This window comes from Monomorium pharaonis, chromosome 6 (assembly GCF_013373865.1).
Source record: "Monomorium pharaonis isolate MP-MQ-018 chromosome 6, ASM1337386v2, whole genome shotgun sequence".
NCBI lineage: Eukaryota > Metazoa > Arthropoda > Insecta > Hymenoptera > Formicidae > Monomorium > Monomorium pharaonis.
In genome coordinates this window covers 5,367,649-5,387,075 of record NC_050472.1, presented here as the reverse complement: position 1 = coordinate 5,387,075, position 19,427 = coordinate 5,367,649, and the positions used below count along the sequence as shown (strand labels likewise).

General features: G+C 42.6%; 1 protein-coding gene across 7 annotated transcripts; it reads left to right on the top strand.

Moving 5' to 3' along the window:
- Nucleotides 1-98: 98 nt before the first annotated feature.
- LOC105831652 (transcription factor E2F3) lies at nt 99-19,156 on the top strand. Of its 7 annotated transcripts, none has more exons than XM_036287838.1 (8): nt 99-1,561; nt 10,932-11,029; nt 11,146-11,303; nt 11,887-12,025; nt 12,112-12,325; nt 12,417-12,693; nt 12,856-13,216; nt 15,924-16,045. In XM_036287838.1, exons 2-8 carry the CDS (start codon nt 10,951-10,953, stop codon nt 16,043-16,045), a joined length of 1,350 nt encoding a protein of 449 aa, XP_036143731.1. In that variant the 5' UTR covers nt 99-1,561; nt 10,932-10,950. The 7 variants fall into 7 exon arrangements, with proteins under 7 accessions (XP_036143731.1, XP_012527374.1, XP_012527375.1 ...); XM_012671920.3 differs by lacking the exon at nt 99-1,561 and adding an exon at nt 1,584-3,356; XM_012671921.3 differs by lacking the exon at nt 99-1,561 and adding an exon at nt 3,369-3,686.
- Nucleotides 19,157-19,427: the final 271 nt, after the last annotated feature.

Sequence of the window (19,427 nt, the reverse complement as noted above, 5' to 3'; positions counted from 1 at the left end):
CGATAATTTTATCCCCCGTCTCTCTTTCTCCCTTTTACCCTCTTACTCATCGATTTTCTCGTCTCGTTTTTCGACGTGACGCGACACGACATTCTCGGGAGGGGCCCTGCGCTCCGCTTTCCGCGTCCCGCTACATCCCTGCAACCGAATGCCCCTCCATTCGCGAAGGAAGGGACGATCGCGTTGTACGCGCTGCGGCGAGTTTCGGGCAAGACCAGGCGAGAAACGTAGGGGCATCAGTGTCCGGCAGGGATCGTCGAAAGGCACGCGTGCGCACGTATGTGTGTGCGTGTACGGCACGTACCGCACTCTCTCTCGCACGGCCGTTGTCAAATTAATACGTCACGTAAATTGCATAATTCGCGAGTGCCGCCCGCGTAACGCTGCCCGCTGCCCCTTCGTCTTCTTTCCCCCTCCGGCACCCGCTGGCCCGGTAAGGCCCCCGGATTAAAGGGACCTGGAATCCCGTCGGCGGCGTTTCACAGCGCGAAAGAGAAAGGGAAGAAAAAGGATAACGAGAAGGACGCACGCGGGGGGAAGGGAGGGGGAGGAAGAAGGGAAACGAGAAGGGGAGAGAGAGAGAGGAGACGGCAGTGGCTCACTTTGTTCGCCAACACCCCCGAGAGCATGGCGGACCGGTATGGTAATGGTGCGCTCCGGGAACGCGGGAATGCTCGCGCGAGTGCGGGAAGTGGTTGACCGGTGCCGCGACGTCGACGGAAACGCGGGCAAGTGACCCACGGCGGCGCGCGCGGTCATCTCGCGGTAGCGGGCGCCGCGTTATCGGGGTCGCCCAGGGACGGCGGTGCGCGGAGCACGACCGCCGGTGGAGTTTTGGCGGGAGTAAACCGGACGAAGCGGACGCTCGATTCGGGCGACGGACAGCCGGCCCGACGATCTCGACGGGCAGCGATGGCACGCTCGCGGTCGCGCGTTTAACCGTCGCGTTGTTGTCGACGCTTTTGTCGCTCGCACGTTGGAGCGGTGGTTATTTTATTCTTTTTATTTATTTTTATTTTTTGAGAGGAATCCGCACGAACGACTCACGATGGACAAGTGTCGCGGTACCTAGTTCCGGGGAAGGGTGGCATACAGTGGCATACGCCGGCTGATAGGAATCGCGGCGCGCCGACGTCGCGACGCGGCGAGCGAGAGGAGGCGGCGCGCGCGCGCGCGCGGCGACGGTTTTGGCGCGCGTATTTCAGCTGTCGCGCGCGACCGGCAGATGGCCGGTACGCCGGCGGCACGCACGCACGCACACGGACACGGCCGCTACCGCCGCCGACGACACGGACACGGGCGACCGACGACGCTGCCACGCTACGACGGCGAGGGTGCCGCCGCCGTACGGTCGCGAGCGCGCGCACTTATGAAAGGCGGCGCGGGTCGACGCGTTGCCGCCGCCGTCGTCGTCGCGTGAAACGCGCGTCCCCGAGGACAGGGGAAAAAAGAAAGAAAGAGAAGTGAAGTGCCTTCCGCGTCCGCCTGAATCGCCGTCGCGCGAGGAGTGCGGCGAAAGGAGAGAATTCCCCGAGGGAGCCGCTGCGCCGCACTGTTTCCGGTAAGTGTTTGCTCCTGGCGTCACTTTAAAGTGTCACCTGTCGAATGCTAATTCGAAGCGAAAGAGCGAGCGAGAGAGAAAGAGAGAGAGAGAGAGAGAGAGAGATTTCTATCGATTGCGAAACCCGTCGGATCTTCCACCGATTTCCTTAACTCGACGAGGAGCAGGACATCGATAACACGTCCTCTTGTTATTTTGTTATTGAATTATTGTTTTTGTTTATCTCGCGACACTCTCCCCTCGACACTTCCGGTCCGCTTAACCTTCACGTCTCGCGCCTCCCGCGCCACGCAAGTTTTGTTTACTATCCTCCACACTCCTCCATATCCCCTCCCCCCCCCCCCCCTTCCGTTCCCTATTCGTGATCTCCCGCGAAGGAAGAAGCTGGCCGGCAGTGCGCGGGAGATGCAGCGAGCACAACATTGTCCGCCACCGTCACTCGCTCACGCATACACACTCGTGGAAGTGTCATATCTCTCTCTCTCTCTCTCTCTCGCTCGCGCGCGCGCTCGTACGCACGTTTAACGGCACGCGGCGCATGCGCGTCGCGCCCGAGCGGCCGACACACTCTCACGCTGTCGCGCGTCCGCGCTTCTCCGCTGACGCACATACACGCGCCGGCGGCGGCGGCGCCGCGACGGTACCGATCCCTCGTCGCGGTCTCTCCCGTATATACATCGACACCCAGCTGGTGGCGCGGAGTACACCACCTCGCGCGCGCGAGAGAGAGAAAGAGAGGCCCTCTCCCTCCTCCACCTGTCCTCTCTCTCCTTCTCCTCCTCCTCCCGCAGCGTTTGCGACGAACGAACGAACGAACGTACGTACGTACGTACGTACGCACGGACACGCGGCGGCTGGTTCTCCGTCTGCTGCTGGCGCGCACTCCGTCCTCTCTTCGCTCTCTTTCCTTCGTTCGCCCGCGTTCCCTCTCTCGGGGTCGAGCGGAGCACCGGCGCGCGGCGCACGCGGCACACACTCCGTCGGTCTCTCCGCTTCTCGTTGCCCGAATCGGCCAGTCGTGCCAGCGCGCCACGGTGCCCCGTGTGCCCTCGTCTATCTCCTCGTTGGCATTCGGTCGCGGCAGGAACGAGCGGCCGATCGCCCGGGTCCACCCGCAAGCCGGTCTCGTTACGCGCGACGCAACGAGGACATCGCGCGTAGAGAAAGAGGAAAGAAAGAGGGCGAGATTGAACGAGAGACAGACAGAAAGAGAGAGATAGATAGAGAGAGAGAGAGATAGAGAGAGAAGGTTCGTCTCTCGTTGCTCGCCGGCCTCCTGGTCGGCCCGAGTCGAGCCGAGGCGGGGCTCGCTCCGAGGTCCGCCACGCCGTGTTCTGGACAGTGAAAAACGGCCGAAAACGTTCCATCTCGATCCGACGTGTCTTCCTGGGACGCCCTTCCGTTCCGCGGGGAGCCGCCTGCTCGCCCTTGGCTACCTGCTGCCTGCCTTGCCTTGCCTGGCATGCCTGCGTCGTACCGCCTGTGCGTAGCGTAATCGTGGCGGTGGCGGCGGCGGCGGCAGCATTGGATCGCGCAGAAAATGGACACCGTACTCTAGCAGCAGCAGCAGCAGCAGCACACTCGTAGAAACGGGCGGCCTCGAGAGAAAGAGAGAGAGAAAACGAGAAAAAGAGACGCACTCCGGGAGAGAAAGAGGGACAGGTTCGCAGAGGCGATAGAGTATGTGAAGCCGCAACAACAACGACGACGACGACGACGACGACGACGACGACGACGACGGCGGTGACGATCACAACCAGATCGAGGGAGAGGGCGAGTGGCCGATAAATCCGAGGTACATCTCGCTGGTACGGCCGACGAGGAAGGGCCGACGGGGCAACCGTGCTCCGTCCGTCTGCCGGCCGTTCCTTCGACGTCGTAAACGTCGTCAGCTCGAGCTCCTCGTTCCGTCCGGCACGGTCTAGCCTCTCCGTGGTGCTCGCCTACGAGAGGCTGTCCACCCGGGGATGCCCGACCGTCCTGCGACACGCGCCGCGCGCCGCGTGCTGGCTCGCTGAATCTTCTCCCGGAAGAGAGAGAGAGAGAGAGAGATAGATAGAGAGACGGAGAGAGCACGGGTCTCCGGTCTCAAAATACAGCGCGGCACACGTTCGCGAGCAGCCAAGTAAGTAGAAAAAGCGGGAGCGAGCGTGGCGAGGAAGAGGGACGGGAACGGCGGCGAGAGAGTGAACGGGCGCGCTACCTCTTCGCGCGCCGCCGACCGGCCGCTTCCGTCTCTCTTTCTCGCGCGGGATCGACGCGTCGATCGTCGTCGTCGTCGTCCTCGTCGGCGAAACCGAACGAGATGTGTTTCTTCATACGGTATACAGGCATTTCGGCACCCGGGAGTCGCGCGATTCGTTTGCCTTTCCTCGACTCGTTTCGGAGTAGCGTCGTCCTCGGGGAGCGTCGTTTCTCGGAGCAACGTGCGATCGCGCCGCTGGCGCGCCTCCCTACTAGACGATCACCGACGAGACGGTGTCGTCTTGGCTCTTTAAACGAGTTCACCGCGACGGTGCGCGCTCGCGTGTATGCATATCCGCGTGTGTGAGTGTCTCTCTCTCTCTCTCTCTTTCTCTCTATCTCTCTCTCGCTTCCTTTCCGATCCGGTACCGTGTCGAGCCGGCACGTGTATGCGTGCGTGCGTGCGTACGGGGAGCGCGAGGTCGTGACTTCGATTCTCGTTATTCACCGGCGCCGGAGTCGAGTTCCTCGAATGCCGGTTTGACGCAAGGGTGGCGCGAAGAGGGAGACGAGCAGCGACGACCGGTCCGTGGAGTGGTTCGCGTCGAACGAGCGAAGGTGGCTCGAGGGCTCGCTCGCCCGTTGCCCTCCCGACGACTCGTCTCAAATGCCCGCGCCTCTCGTATCTCGATTCTCGCGAAATGCGAGTGCGAAAAGTAATCGAGTCGCGCGCGATAACCGACAGCTCCGCCAATAGGGAGGCGTCGCTTACCCTACGCTCGCCCGCCCATTGGTCGCTTAATCGCGCGGCGCGATAGCCGGCTTTTTCATCCGGGTCTCGCTTGTTTCGAGAGGGAAAATCGAGAATTCGAGCGATCGACGCGACGGCGACGGCGCGAGAACGCTGCCGGCGGCAACGCGTGGCCTTCGATCGATGTTAACAGCTGATTGCGCGCTTACGTCGGACAGAACCCGTGGCACTCGTCAGGTCTTTTGATAAGAGCAGCGAGAAAAACGCTAAATGAGCTTCTCGTGCTGTCCTTCTGTCTCACCTTTCGAAAGTTTCCTTAGTTGGCCCGTAAAGCTACATTTTTTTTTATATACGTGGATCACTCTTCAATTGTCAGACTTCTGAATCCTTAGGTGTAGCCGTAAGAAATTGACTAATCACAATTGGGTATTTTTAGAAAAATCGACTGTGATTGGTCAATTTCTTATGGCTTAAGGCTTAAATCTTCATTGTAGACTACGCCTTAGGGCTGCGGTTCACGTGGCGCTACAAACGCTTCAAAGCATTTTATTGACCAGTTGGAACAAAAAATTTAACGAATTGACCAATAAAAAAAGCGTTTGTAGCACTAAGTGGACCTTGGCTTAAGCTGCAATAAAAATACATATTTCTCGACACTTTCTTCAAACTAAACAGAGTAAATCGAAAAAAAATTCTAATTATAAAATCAAAATTACTTGCTAAAAACTCGTTTGAACAAAGTTTCCAAAAATCTTGACTTGAAATTTTCGTCTCAAATTCCACGTGTCGCTTTAAATCTAAAGAACATAAAGATTAGTACCAATACATACTTCTACCAATACAGATTACCTTTAATCTCGATTTAATTTTATTTAACTTTTTATCTTTCTATTTCCAAGAATTAGAAACAGATAAAGAATAAGTTGAATCGAGATTATAGGTAATCTACGACGATAGAGGTGATCGCAACTTTGACCGAACTCCGGTTAATTTAATTTGATTCAATCTGCAGAATTGCTTATTTGATTATTGAATTTCGTTGATTCTCCAGTTTTGTTTCGCATGTAAACAAAAAAATAATTCTGTGTTAACACAAGACGGTACACTCGTTACGTTTACTGCTCGCTACTTAATAAGTTCGTAGTCAAATTAATCAAAGGTCTGTTCGAAGTTATCCTAAAGGCGGACTAGCTCGGTGTCAATAGAGCTCGCGACCTAAGACCTCTGCGAGCGGAAGAACAAAATAAGGGATAGGGAGATCGGAAAGGGAAAGAAAGAGAGAGAGGGTCCCCGCCTCGTCACATCTGGTATCGCGCCGCCTGAAGCCTCGTGCACACTCGGATCGGACACATTGCGCATTCGTTTGCATCCTCGCACAGCGCACGTCTCGCGGACGTCTGCCGCCGCCGCCGTCGCCGCTGCCGCACATGCACGACGGTGGCGGCGGCGGTGTTTCCTGTCTTCGACGCGCTGCGGTTCCGGCGTTAGTGCCCACGTCGCGCCCGGCTGCGAGCATACGGAGCGAAGTCGTGAAAATCGCTTTGCCGGCGGCTATTAGCTAAACCTCCGGAGTGAGTGGTCGAATCCGACTTTTCTCGTGCGATTCCGTCGCAACGCGCGTGAACGCATTTCCGGGATTGACGTCGATGACGGCGCACTGTCGGCGATTCTGCCAACTCGCCAGGGTTGCCTGTGTTCTCGGCGGGCCATCCCCGGGAGTAATCAATTGATCGGGCGGGAAGAAAGAAAAAAAGTCGCGATCATGTCCCCCCATCCCACGTCGTGTCAAAAATAGCCCGATGATGTCGCGTGTTGAGGAAGCGGTTGCCTTTTCAATCGATGTTGCAATACTTTTCGCTGCATCGAGCGCGCAGCACCGGCATGCCGTATGATACTCGATACTTTGGCTTCGAGATGCCGACCAATCAATGACTCCGCGTCGTGCATTGCACCCAACCTTCCGGGCGCAAATCTTGACGCCATTGGCCTCGGGAGATCCCGAATTGTATATTTGGCGGAAGACTCGAACTGGAGTCGCTTTGACTCTTATTGACGCTATAATATCAATTCTAAATTTTTTCTTCTCGATTTACGTGTGTTTGTATTTGGAGAGTACTAATGTTGAATCGTCCCTCATATGATGTTTATTGGGTACATAATTTTTAAGTGTTTTCACATAATCTTTATATTATCAAATTTTACGTTATATGCAGGCCCGGAAAGATGAGGAGAGAGACGATATATCAGGCTCTGGTAAATTAAATTATGTTAAATATTTTTTTTATTTTAGTTGGTATCAATCTTGGTCAATCGCGTATGTAATAAACTATAAATAAAACGACACACACACACACACACACACACGCACACATATGTAATACATGTCAAATTTTTCCATCATTTTTTGAGTCTATGAAATCTGTATCCACCATCTATATTTCGGAAATGATTTCAAATTATGAAAAACCATGTGAAATACGTATTCGATTTTGAAAGGCTCTTTCAAAAAGATTGAAGAGGAATAATAGAGTAGAAATCGAATCTCACGGTATTTCATGGTTTTTCATAATTCTGATGAATCATTCTAAAATATAAAGGGTGAGGACAGACACCTCGTATAACATATTTCTTTTTTTAGACACCTCGTATGAGATATTTCTTTTCCGAACTAGCAGTCCTGATTTTATCTGTTGTATAATAAAATTATGTAAATAACGAAGGAAGTCGTCACAAGCGAAATTAATCTATTCAAAGAGAAACATAGATCAAAAGAATTATAATATTGCTTTATAATGTTACAAAAATGTTTCTGTAATCGGAGTCGAATAAATCGTGAGCGCAGGACGGGTTATATTTTTTGAGACGCGAGTCGCCGTCTTTTTAAATCGCACCCGGAACGATCGGCTCGTTCTGTGGAATGCTTGCTCTTTTTTTCTAAAATTCCCCAGGCCGAGCACACCGTGGGTCCGTTCTCAGGCGCATACCAAGCGTTTGCTATGTGAGGCCCTTAAGTTAGCTCATTCGATTCAAGTCATCTCGCAATATAATTACTTTTAATTTGCTTCTTATTTTATTGGATTTAACTTTTTAATATCTTTTTTTGACGATCTGTTAAATGTAAGAATTAAATCATGAAATATATTACGACATCACACAGAATAATGTACTTTTTTTCAATATGAGAAATGTTTCCTTCGGACTAATTATTTTTGAGATAAATTTTTTATTTCTTCCAAAATTATTTATAAAAGCGAAGAACTATTTGTACGATACATTGATTCTCATATATTTCTTACAGTTTCTGTATTCGTTGAATTCTGTCTTCTTACTTGATTGTAACGGTAACAATCGATTTATTGATGAGGGAGAATGTGAATAGCTTTACTGATTGCACTGCTATAGAAAAGAATATTTTATATTTGTGTTAGAACCGATTTTTGTTAAAATTTTTGTATTGAATTTTCAAGATATCCGAATGTTAATTTGACACAATGTGATATTTGAATATTCTAACTGTGTCAAATTGACATGTTTAACATTTTTTAATATTAAAGTAACACAATTTAGGAAAAAGAAAAATAACGTAAAAAAACAATAAATTTAACATATAAAGACATCAAAGGCAAATGAATAAAATGCACGTGTTGCTTTGAATATTAATTTTATCGATAAAATACGCTTTCACAATTTACAATTTTTATATTTTTTGTATTAATTTTTTACGTAATATGTTGTTGCTTTTTAATACATATTTATTTGACGTTAAACAAAAATTTGGATGGATCCATTTGGAACAAATGTGTTAAATTTAACACAAAGTTGTTTACTTTCTACGAATATGCTGGTTGAATTTGCTGGAAATGTGACTTGAGAATCATCGTTGTAGAACAGAAACAAATGCATTTGTACTTGATACCTAAAGAGCCGCGGTCCGTTTTTCACGGTGCAGATGCGGACAGACGAATATCTTAAGACTTATGCTGAATTATACATGTATTGATTCACCAAGTGAAGCAGCCGGTAATAATCTTGACATTAAAATCACGTGCTGTTTTTATCGCGTTACGTTCCAACTTGCGTGGGCAAACATCGCGAGATCTACCGGCGACGCCGTTCATACCGTAGCGTTGTTTATATCGACGCACAGGTATACTTGTGCGAGAAATGACTTTCGAGAACGTAATCTCCTTATTTATAGCTTCTGATGGATGTGAATACGGCGGTCATGTGTGGACGCCTCGGTTGACACAAACGACGAGGTCAATTCTTAAGTACCTGGGGAAAGTTCTACACATGGAACGTGTCTAGCCTCCAAATTACATACCGAGAGTCTATCAGTAACCATTACTATAGTAAATTTCTAAAAATGTCGTACGAATTTCTTATTTTTTTTTTTTTTTTAAGAGATAAAACTGCCTATAATTGCACACTTGGCGAAAATTTAAAGGATCTTGATTAAGTGTCGATGATTAATGATATTCTGAGACTTATCAACAAAGTACTTTGGTAATGATAGGACAATATTGCTCTTGTGCCTTTTAAAAGATAACAACGAGCGATCAGCTGAGTACGGGCGTTTTGAATGCCGAGAAAATATTTAAAAAGAATTGTAATTGATGTCATAATTTCGATTCGATAATTTTCGTTGCCGCAGATAGATTAGAATATGTAATTTTATTATTTTGTTATCTGTTTAAATGCTTTTAGATGCCCGATTATTGAGAGAAAAAATTGTTCCCCCTTTCTATATATTGTTTTATTTTTGTTCCATTTTTTTCTTTCATTTGTAAATTTTATTTGATGTGTCAGATTTGTTCAAGTTCAATTCTCTTGCTTACATGAGTAATCTTTACCAAGTGAGACATGCTGATTATTTTTATCAAGGATCTGATTCAGAAACCCAAAAGACAATAATGTATGTAAAAAAAGCTCAATATTGTCTAGATCACTTATATACAAGGTGTTCCATTTGATATGATATAAAGAAGATATGATAAAATATCTCGTAAGGCATTTTTGGGAACTTTCAAAACAAATGTTGCTTAGTTTCAAAGGACACGTAAGTCGGCCAATAATGCATTAGTTAAATTTTTTTCGTCTCAGCTTTTCTCAAATTCTCGAAATTTAATATTTACAAACATTGATCGATTTCTTCAAGTTTAACCTTTTTGTTGAGAATTATTTATAAAATAATTAAATTTTACATAAAAGATTTGCTTTTTTTTTAACACTTTCAATATTCTCTTTAAAACCTTAGACCCAATTGGGAAATTAAATTTCTTTCGTTTCGTCTCTTTGTCTGTACTGTTTATTATATTTCTATATATTCCTTTATTTTCTTCTTTCGTTCGCGAAATTCGATATCCACGTAGTAAGCAGAAGCTTTCTTCAAGTTCAGTTCCATTCGATCTATTAGCTTCTCCAGTTCTATTTTATTGGAATCTTCCCTTCGCCTTTCAAGTTTCACGCGTATTTCGAATTTAATTCGCGTCACCCGGTTTTTTCTTTCTCGCCGTTTCTCCTCGGAACGTGACGGGCGGGAATCGAGTTCTCTTCAACTTCTTCCGCGAGACTTCGCGTGCGTGCGCGCGCGCGCCCCGGCCACTTTCATTTCATTGTGGGTTTCGTTTCGTTCGCTCGCTCGCGAATCTCGTGCGCGTCCGACCTAAAGCGCGGCGCCGCCGCGCAATCCGATCGCGCCTTCCGCCAAAGCCGGGCGGGATGTGGGGAGAGCGAGAGGGAAACGAAGAGAGAGAGAGAGAGAGAGAGACAGAACGAGAACGAGAGATGCTAATATCGTGGTGCTCGCGTCGCCCTCCTATTATTTCCGTTACTGCGCCCGATGATGCGCGGGGATAGCAGGTCGCCCATCCGTCGTCGCCGCCACCGCCGTCGACACGGTGGCGCGTCCTCCCCTCCCACCTCCTTCCCCTGTTCCCACCCAAAAACCTTGGTATTTAAAAATGACACTCGCCGCACGTGTTACGCGCGACGAGGTACGGGCGCGCGCGGCTAGCAGCAGCAGCGGCGGCAGCGGTTAACGGCGGTTAACGGCCGAAAATGCAGAGCGTGCTCGAAGACAGGTCCGTGTTCGTTATCGGCGGGGGTCTCACCTCGCCGCACGGGGGGATTAGCTCGCGCGCGTTTCACTTCCACACGTACACTCTCTCTTTCTCGTGGTTTCGTGAGTCGCCCGAATGCTGGCCCGGTCGCGTCAATCTGTTGCACTTGGCGCGGTCGAGGGTGCGTGCCGTGCCGGCGTGTCGGCCCCGCGCTCAAATCTTCCTTAACCCCTAGCCTATACCGTGGACCTTTGTGAATTGTTTAATTGCGCGTGATCGTTTAATTAGGAGGCAATTAGCGTGCGTGATTTGACAGTTGATGGAATGTATGGTTCCAATTGTATATGTGTGTGTGTTTCGGATATCGTTTCAGGCACGACCGTATCGCCAGGATGCCTCGGGTGAGGAGACAAGTGATCCTGGAGGATCCGGCCAGGCCGGTTACCCCGGACATGGTGGAGACGAAGCTGTGTGAGTAGCTCCCGCGGAGATGATAATCCATTGAGTCTCGCATATGCGTTATTTTGTCGCACTTGTCGTTAAGCGCACTCTCGAACTTAACTCACGTGGGTGATGTCTTTCTGCAGTGAAGGCCGAGTTCCTGGATGACGGTTCTCTAGACGAGATCCAACCTCCAAAAGTGGCGGAGGAGACGCCAAGCCCTCATCTGCAGGATCACCAGTATGGGCAGACGCCTTGTTATCAGATGACGAGGAAACCTGCGCAACCACCACCAAGAGCTGAGGTAAGATGACGATGTTAAAAATTGATCTCAAAGTAAAATTTCTATGGATCTTATGGTAATCTCAATGTATATTAGTGATATACACAAAGACATTAACCCTTTTAATGCTACAGACATGCAAACATGTAGCCTTAACAGTAAATCAAAGTAATAAAGGAAAAATTAAGTGTCGGGCAGATAGATTTTGTATATGCAAGATCCATTTGTTACAAGTATTCAAAGAGTTAAATCAACAGTATTGATTAGACACAATACATTTCAAGATTATATGGAAATTGTTTACATATGTGCAAGCACTTAAATTATTATAAATAAAATAACATGATACAGAAAAAGTTATAAGATTGTAAATATGTGGTAACATGATTTTAGTATTAATAAAAGAAAAATGTAAAAAAAGGAATGTAATGTTCATTATTTGCGATAAAATCTGAATCTCTAGTGTTTCATAGATTATTGTATGATTCATTGATAACATGTAAAACATAGTTTACATTAGATTGTTGTTTCTATTTTATACTTAATAGCCAAATGTCTTGATATTGACTAACCGAAGTTGCGACTTGGTTCTCTATCTTGGCAGATATCAGTTCAAGCGGTAAAAAGAAGACTGAACTTGGAGGTGGGGACAACTGGTCCCAGCCAGTCCGCCTTCAAAGCACCCCGGGGTAAACGTAGAAGATCCGGCTCGAATTCTCTAGCTGGTCACACACCTACCAAAAGTAAATGTTTTTTTCACTTTATGACTCTTTTCCCTGTTTTCCCCCCCGTGTGTCATCCAAGAAGGGAATCGTTTGTTACATTGCAGGTAAAACTGTAGAGAGGACACGGTACGACACGTCTTTGAGCTTACTCACGAAGAAGTTCATTCACTTGGTCGAGAGTAGTCAGGACGGCGTGGTGGACTTGAATATAGCGTCGGAGAAGCTGGAGGTACAAAAACGTCGTATATACGACATCACTAATGTTTTAGAGGGCATCGGTATCTTAGAGAAGAAAAGCAAAAACAATATCCAGTGGAAGTACGTTATCTGCTAATATATTACATATATCTTACAGTTTATATCGGTATAATTGGGAGATTACACTCGTGACCTTAATTGCTTGTTACAGGGGCGGTCAGTTACCGAACAATCGGAATGACATCGCCAATCTCAAAAGGGAGGTCGCGGATTTGGAGGCTAAAGAGAATACCCTGGATCAGTTGATTCACGGTGCCGCTAAGAACCTCCGTGAATTTACCAACGCAGACAGACAATACGCTTATGTGACGTATCATGATTTACGTTCAGTCTCAATGTACAAAGACCAAGTTATTATGGCTGTGAAAGCCCCGAGGGAATCCTCCCTCCATGTCCCACATCCGATCGATAACAACGGTCAACAAAAGGTAAAATATCAATAAAGTTTGCTATTATTTTATACATATTATTGCATTCAGATTTCTCTCTCATAAGACAAAAGTATTATCTTGTATTCTCTGACGTTCAAGAAAGATATTTACTATTATATTATAGCGTTTTATATTTCAATTGTATCGATATTTTTTTAGCTTCAAATGCACATGAAGTCGGAACATGGAGAGATAGATGTATTTCTGTGTCCTGATGAACCTACAGTCAAAACGTTACCCTATGCCGGGTACGTGACAACGCAATCTGTGCCTCAATCAAAAGAATCCGATATATCTTGTTTGCCTCCTGAATTGTTGGTTAATCGAGAAAGCGACGTGCGAATCGATCCAGTACCTACCGCTGACGAGAGTTTCATAAATACTCGTTTGAGTACTCCTATAATAACTGCAGTTACCAGTCTATCGAGCATGAAGGATGCCTTCTTATGCGAATCCGATGATTATGGACCAATGGGCGGTGGCAAATTCCAACTCCAAACAGAGGACCAAATCAGCCCAGGTAAGATTTGAAGGAAATAATGCTTATTAGTTTAGTTGGCTTTCTGTCTCTTTCTCTCTCTCTCTCTCTCTCTCTCTTTCTCTTTCTCTCTCTTTTTTAAAAAGCTTTCTTCCATCTTATACTAATGCGGAAATAAAAATTAATTTTGAAAAAAATTAGAAAAAAACATTTAATTTTCAAGTTTTTTATTAGATTTATAGATATCCCAGTTTGCTTTGTCCATATTTTTGCAAAGTAATTTGCAGAGTAATTTGCAGAGTATTATGTATTCTATATTGTTTACACGAGGAAACTGTTTGTTACTTTTTAATTTTATAAATTATGTATTCTTTTCGTAAATTTATATTTTAACTTTTCGATTCCTAAGCGGGGCAATCTGTTTACCTCATAAATGAAGAGTACAAGAACAAGTTTTGATATTATAATTATAGTTTTAAAAATTCTATATTAATATAAAAAATTTTAATATGCTATTATCTCTAAAGAATTTTTTGGGGGTCAGCTGTTTGTCCCATTTTAGAATTTATATCTGGGAATTCAACATGGGAATCGAAAGTTTAAAAAATGATGAACATTCTCACAGATTATGTAACTTTATGAATCATGTTATTAAACTGTAAATTGAAGTGCATGTTTGAATATGCTAAGACTGATTAAATTATAACAAATTAAAATATAAAACAAATGTATTGGAAAAATAGAAAATTAGAAATTGTTTTTTGTAACATTTTTTTGTTATCGAATACATTAATCAATTTTTTTTTGTTAAACCTAATAATGTATTGTGTAAATATAACATTTTATTCTTTTTTATTTAAGATTTTTGTACTTATAAAATTAAATGTTGAAAGAGATATCAGTATTCAATTATGTGATAATACATTCTCTTATAATATCTGTGATATTAAGAATTCTATTTTCTTATTGCAATTACATTAAATTATGATGTCAAAAATAAAGTAAAAATTTATTTTTTTAATATTTTTCTTTGTACTATGCATACAAATAAATTAATATTATACGTATTATTCTATGTAATTTTAATAATACAAATTGATAAAATATCAAAAACTCTTCTTAATTTATTGATTAAAAAATAGGTGTAGTTTTTAATGAACTGTCATAACTTATCTACAAAAGAAATTTGGAACAAATAGCTTAAATTATATATATTCTTATTACGCACGATAATTGTGTAACAAGGGAATTTCTAATATATTTTATTGCAACATATAGTACAAGGAAAAATGTGATTTCTCGTTCTTCGTATTTATAATTTCGTATTTAAATACTTCTGTTCATATTTTAATGAATATACATCGTTGTACTGTATATTTTGTTGCATATTTTACATTCTCTTTTTATTTAATTCTTGTAGCTTACTTGCGCAAAATTTCTAATGCTTTATTTAGTTTAATGCTTTATCCTGTGTATATGTATAGTTGTATTTCTTTTTTTAAAATAAAACATGTTTAAACTTTTTTTTTGTTTTTATATTACTAAAAACAATCCGATTTATTCGACGGATCTTTTCATGTCAAAAGTTTTTGCGAAACATGTTACGAAATAATTATCCTGTGCAATTGTTATATTATTGCATCATTTTTTTTTTACTTAAAAAGAACGTGTGTTGCATGTTACAATTTAATAATCACTTGTGGACAAGTGTTATTCAAAAGAAAGGTAGTGGAAGTTATATATTTCCATGTAATTCAGTAATATTTTATACCTTTCTTTTGAATACTTCACTGCCTTTTCACCAATGGACGATGGCCGTACCCTGATGGAGCTCTGGCTGTGACTTGTGTGTTAAAATTATCAAAATCACATCACAGGCAGAGTTCTAGTTAGGTAACGGTTTCAAACAGCAAAGCTCGTGTCGTGCGAAGGTACGTCATTCATTTATACTAACTATTGGCCACGATTATGTTTTACATGATGTTACCACATTAATATTGTTACGTGAAGTATGGAAGCGTGATTTTCTATAAAAAAATCTTTTTGTTATAAATGTTTCTTAAAATTCTTGGAGGAAAACGTATACATAATTTGGAAATCAATGTGATCGACCCGAATTTTGCAGCATTTCTTTACTTAGATTCCACAAACAGCAATTTTCTTACGTAACTAAATGATATTATGGAAACAACCGCATTGTTACTTTCGAAACTTATTTAATAGAAGCTTACAAGCATATTTGACAAGCTGCCTTTAATATGTAATTCTAGAAACTAACAATATGCATTAATTATCCCTTTAATGCTTTGTAACTGCAAACTTTTTAAACAAAATAAAGTGCTTGTGCGTTACAAGAAAATTTAAAATATATATTCTGCATTAGTTGACATTTATTTTTTAATATAATTAAGAATCCTATGATATATGATTTACTTAAATATTGAAGAATCTTTGTATATATATTATCTTTATGTATATAAACGATAACAAATGTGTTGCAATATCAAATGCAGCATCATTTACATTACATTACAACTGTCGCAAACAATTATTTAAGAATGTGTGTGTGTGTGTGTGTGTGTGTGTGTGTGTGTGTGTGTGTGTGTGTGTGTGTGTGTGTATTCTTAAATAATTGTTGCGAGCGTTGTAACGTAAATGACGCTACATTTGATATTACAACACATTTGTTATTCATTTACTTTACCACTGTCATTACTATTCGTTATCGTTATTCTTACTTTTGTTGCAGATCTGAGTACTCTCGATTTTGGAGAACTATTAACTTTGGAGCCGCCTCTCTCCGAAAACGACTACTCGTTCTCGTTAGGCACCGAGGAGGGTCTTTCGGATCTCTTCGATTTTAAATTCTAGGAATATCGCTTATATTGCACGAGCATTCGTGTCGTTTTGGGCTGCTCCTCAAATGAACGGAATCGTCTCGTCAGTTTTACAATGCGCCTTCGCGTTACGCAGTGGTGGATGGTTAGCAGTTTCGTTCCGCGCGTCGATCTTCGTGAGAAATCGCGAGCATGCAAAAATCTTTTTCTTTATTTATTGTTTCTCATACATGTTTCCTCAAACACGCAATTTTCTATCTGGAGTATTTTCCACACTTTTTGTACTTACAAAAGTAAGTACAAAGGGAGTTAAAAGAATGATAAACGTGAGATAATTGAGGCACGCTTAGGTGCAATTTCATAAATTTTATACTGCAGAAATCAAAGACAGATTATGCAAATTGCAGAATGCCTTATATTTTTTTGTAGAATAATATTATACTTGTCAATTTATTATTGTTCGTCACAGATAAAATTATAAGGAATGTTATTGATATTACCTGCATCAGAAAATTTTAACCTTTTTTTTGCACGCACGTTTCATCTCGGAATATCTCGTGGTTGTATTTTAATTTTTTATTGTGGATCAGAAACTCTGAATGCGAAATAACTGAGAACCGCGAGACACAGGACAAACATATCACAATATTTTTAAAATAGGTGTTTCCGGCTTGATATACGATTTGCGATGATCACGTTTGCGGAATGGATTGCAAAAACAAAGAGGCAGGAGAGGGTTGAAAAGATAAAAGAATGTACGCGTTGTGTGTATTAGTGTGTTTGTGTATTTGTATGTGTGTGCGCCTGCGTATGTGTGTAAGGAAAGAAAAAGAGAAGGATTGAAAGGCGAAGGCGCTTTTTCGTGCAATCTGTAATAATATTGTAAATTGAACTAAGAGATAGAAGAAAAAGTGTATGTGGGAATTCAGAGAGAGGACAGACTGTACTCGTGTCGGACAACGATCTAATTGCTCTTCGTAGTTGTCCAATTGCAAAATGAATGAATGAGATGGTTGAAGTCATCGAATTCTTTCTGGTACGAAGTTTTGTTTGACGGTGAGAGAAAGATGGAAAAAACGAGAATGTGAGGATCACTTTGCGTGCGCGTGCGAAATGCGACTGTGTGCGTATATTATTGGGACTCGGATGATTTCCCACATTATATGCAACAGTAGAATCCTCCCCCTCGCGGACGATGTATGTTTTTTAATGGATACATATTGCCTTGTTAATGAATCGTTCGACAGTATGGTAATCTTATTTCGCAGTACTTTTGTAACTCTGACCGGTCGAGAAATGGCAAATCAAGATAAATAAACGTCCGTTTTTCATTTTAAAAACATTATTTTATTCCTCGTTATTTATAGATGGGAAATGTGAAACACGATAAGTAGTCGTTTTACAAATTGTGTTTCTAGCCGATTTATAGGAGAAGTAAAAAACGCTGATTAGCTTTTTATTAGTGTCACGGGGACGCACGTCAGATAAAGTTAAAACATACATATATACAGAGTGGCGAAAAATGAGTGAAAGATCTTAAACTATATTGTCATATTTAAATGCGCGTTTAATCCCAATTCGCAACAATCATATCGTCTAAGATCCTGAGATTTAAGACACTATATTCTGGACTTGATCACGGGATTCTTTTTTAAAGAGATTTTCTTGCCGGTGTGAACATTTGAATATTGTCGAGTAAACGCAGTGCTGGAATTGTTTTATCGAGCGAGGTTTCATATTTAGAGACACTTCTTCTTGTTCCTCGAGATCTCAAGGATATAATGGAAAAATTTGCAAGTCCCTCAAAGGATGTACCCTAATGTACAACTTGGTGTACGTCCAAAGCCATAGTGCCTACACAAAATAATGATCATACCCTTCTGCAATTGTAAATACTTTACAAGAAATAATTATACAAATGTAAGCTCGCATCATAAATATACGTATGTATACATTATATACATCCCACACACATGCACATATATATGTATACTTATATATGAGCGTGTAAAGAATATAACAAATGAATAGACATTGCGAACATTTCGTTATATGTATGTAATTATATCGTAAAAGTACGAATTAGTTTTAATATTATTATTATTATTATTATTATTATTATTATTATTATTATTATCATTAATTATTGAAACGTATTAAAAATAAAACAAAATATTAGTTTATAATTTCATTTAAATATGTATGTATATATACACATATATATGCGTACATGTACATGTACGCGTAGTGTGTATTTACATTTATAGCGAAGGGACGTTGTGCAGGATAACGAGATTGCTTGTTGCATTAAATGCATATTAAAACTCGAATTAAAAATTGAATGTTAAATATATTAACAGTAATGAATAATTTAATTTATTGTATGTAATATTTTCATGATCTGTGGTGCGATAATTCCATGGGATTTTATCTTTTTTAAGATTAAGGAGACATTAATTCGGATACAACAGTTTTTTATTGGATTAGATTTTTTTCGAAATGTCTCAATAAAATCGGTATATTATTCGCGTTGTTACAAATGTTACGAAAAAAAGTACGTGCATATGGAAATGAGGAGACGGTTAATGATGTGACCTAATCAATATCGCAATTGCAGATTGTTACTTTGCACAATGTTTGCCGCGCTCCCGTTCGCGATGGCCGGGAGGAATTGTATTAATCCTGTTTTCATTTTCCATTTACACTAACCAACATCGAGCGCTTTTTTTATATGGTCACGAAAAGACGACGAGAGGTTGAATAGGAAAGTGGAGTATACGTGTGTTGAATATGAAAGTATGTGAGAGAGAAAGAGAAAAAAAGAGTGTGTGAACGCGTGAAAGGAAGATTTATTAGTTCGCCATCGTGAGTAGTGTAGATTTTGTGACAACGCGTTTTACGTATACGCGCTTCTTTCGATCAGTATATATTTGAGAGACTGTTCGAAATTGATGGCAAACACGATTAAACTGATCGATCGATCAGAGGAGAAATTTGGAAGCTGAAAAAGAAACAGAAGAACAAAAGAAGATATCGATGTATCATTACCACGAACGAACATTTTGTCACGTTTTAATGGGTCCAGCCCACTAAAAGAACACCGCAGAGAAGAAAGTTGCAAAATATAATCTTATGTAACATCGTATTGAGATGTGCATTATTATTCCATGTACAATCCCGTTGACTGGTTCACCCCATGCGGATATAATCGCACTCAATTTGTGATTTCATTTCCTTTACAAATCCATCTGGCCAGATATTCTTTCTCCAAACTTTCTGACTTTATCTTTGGTGAAAGGAATGAGAATGTGGTCAGATGAGTCTTTCCATCGTTCCTGTTCCTGTTAGCCAGTCTGCCCGCCTCCTTATTACTTGATATGCCTTCAAGATATCTCACAAGATGATGTCATTGCCCT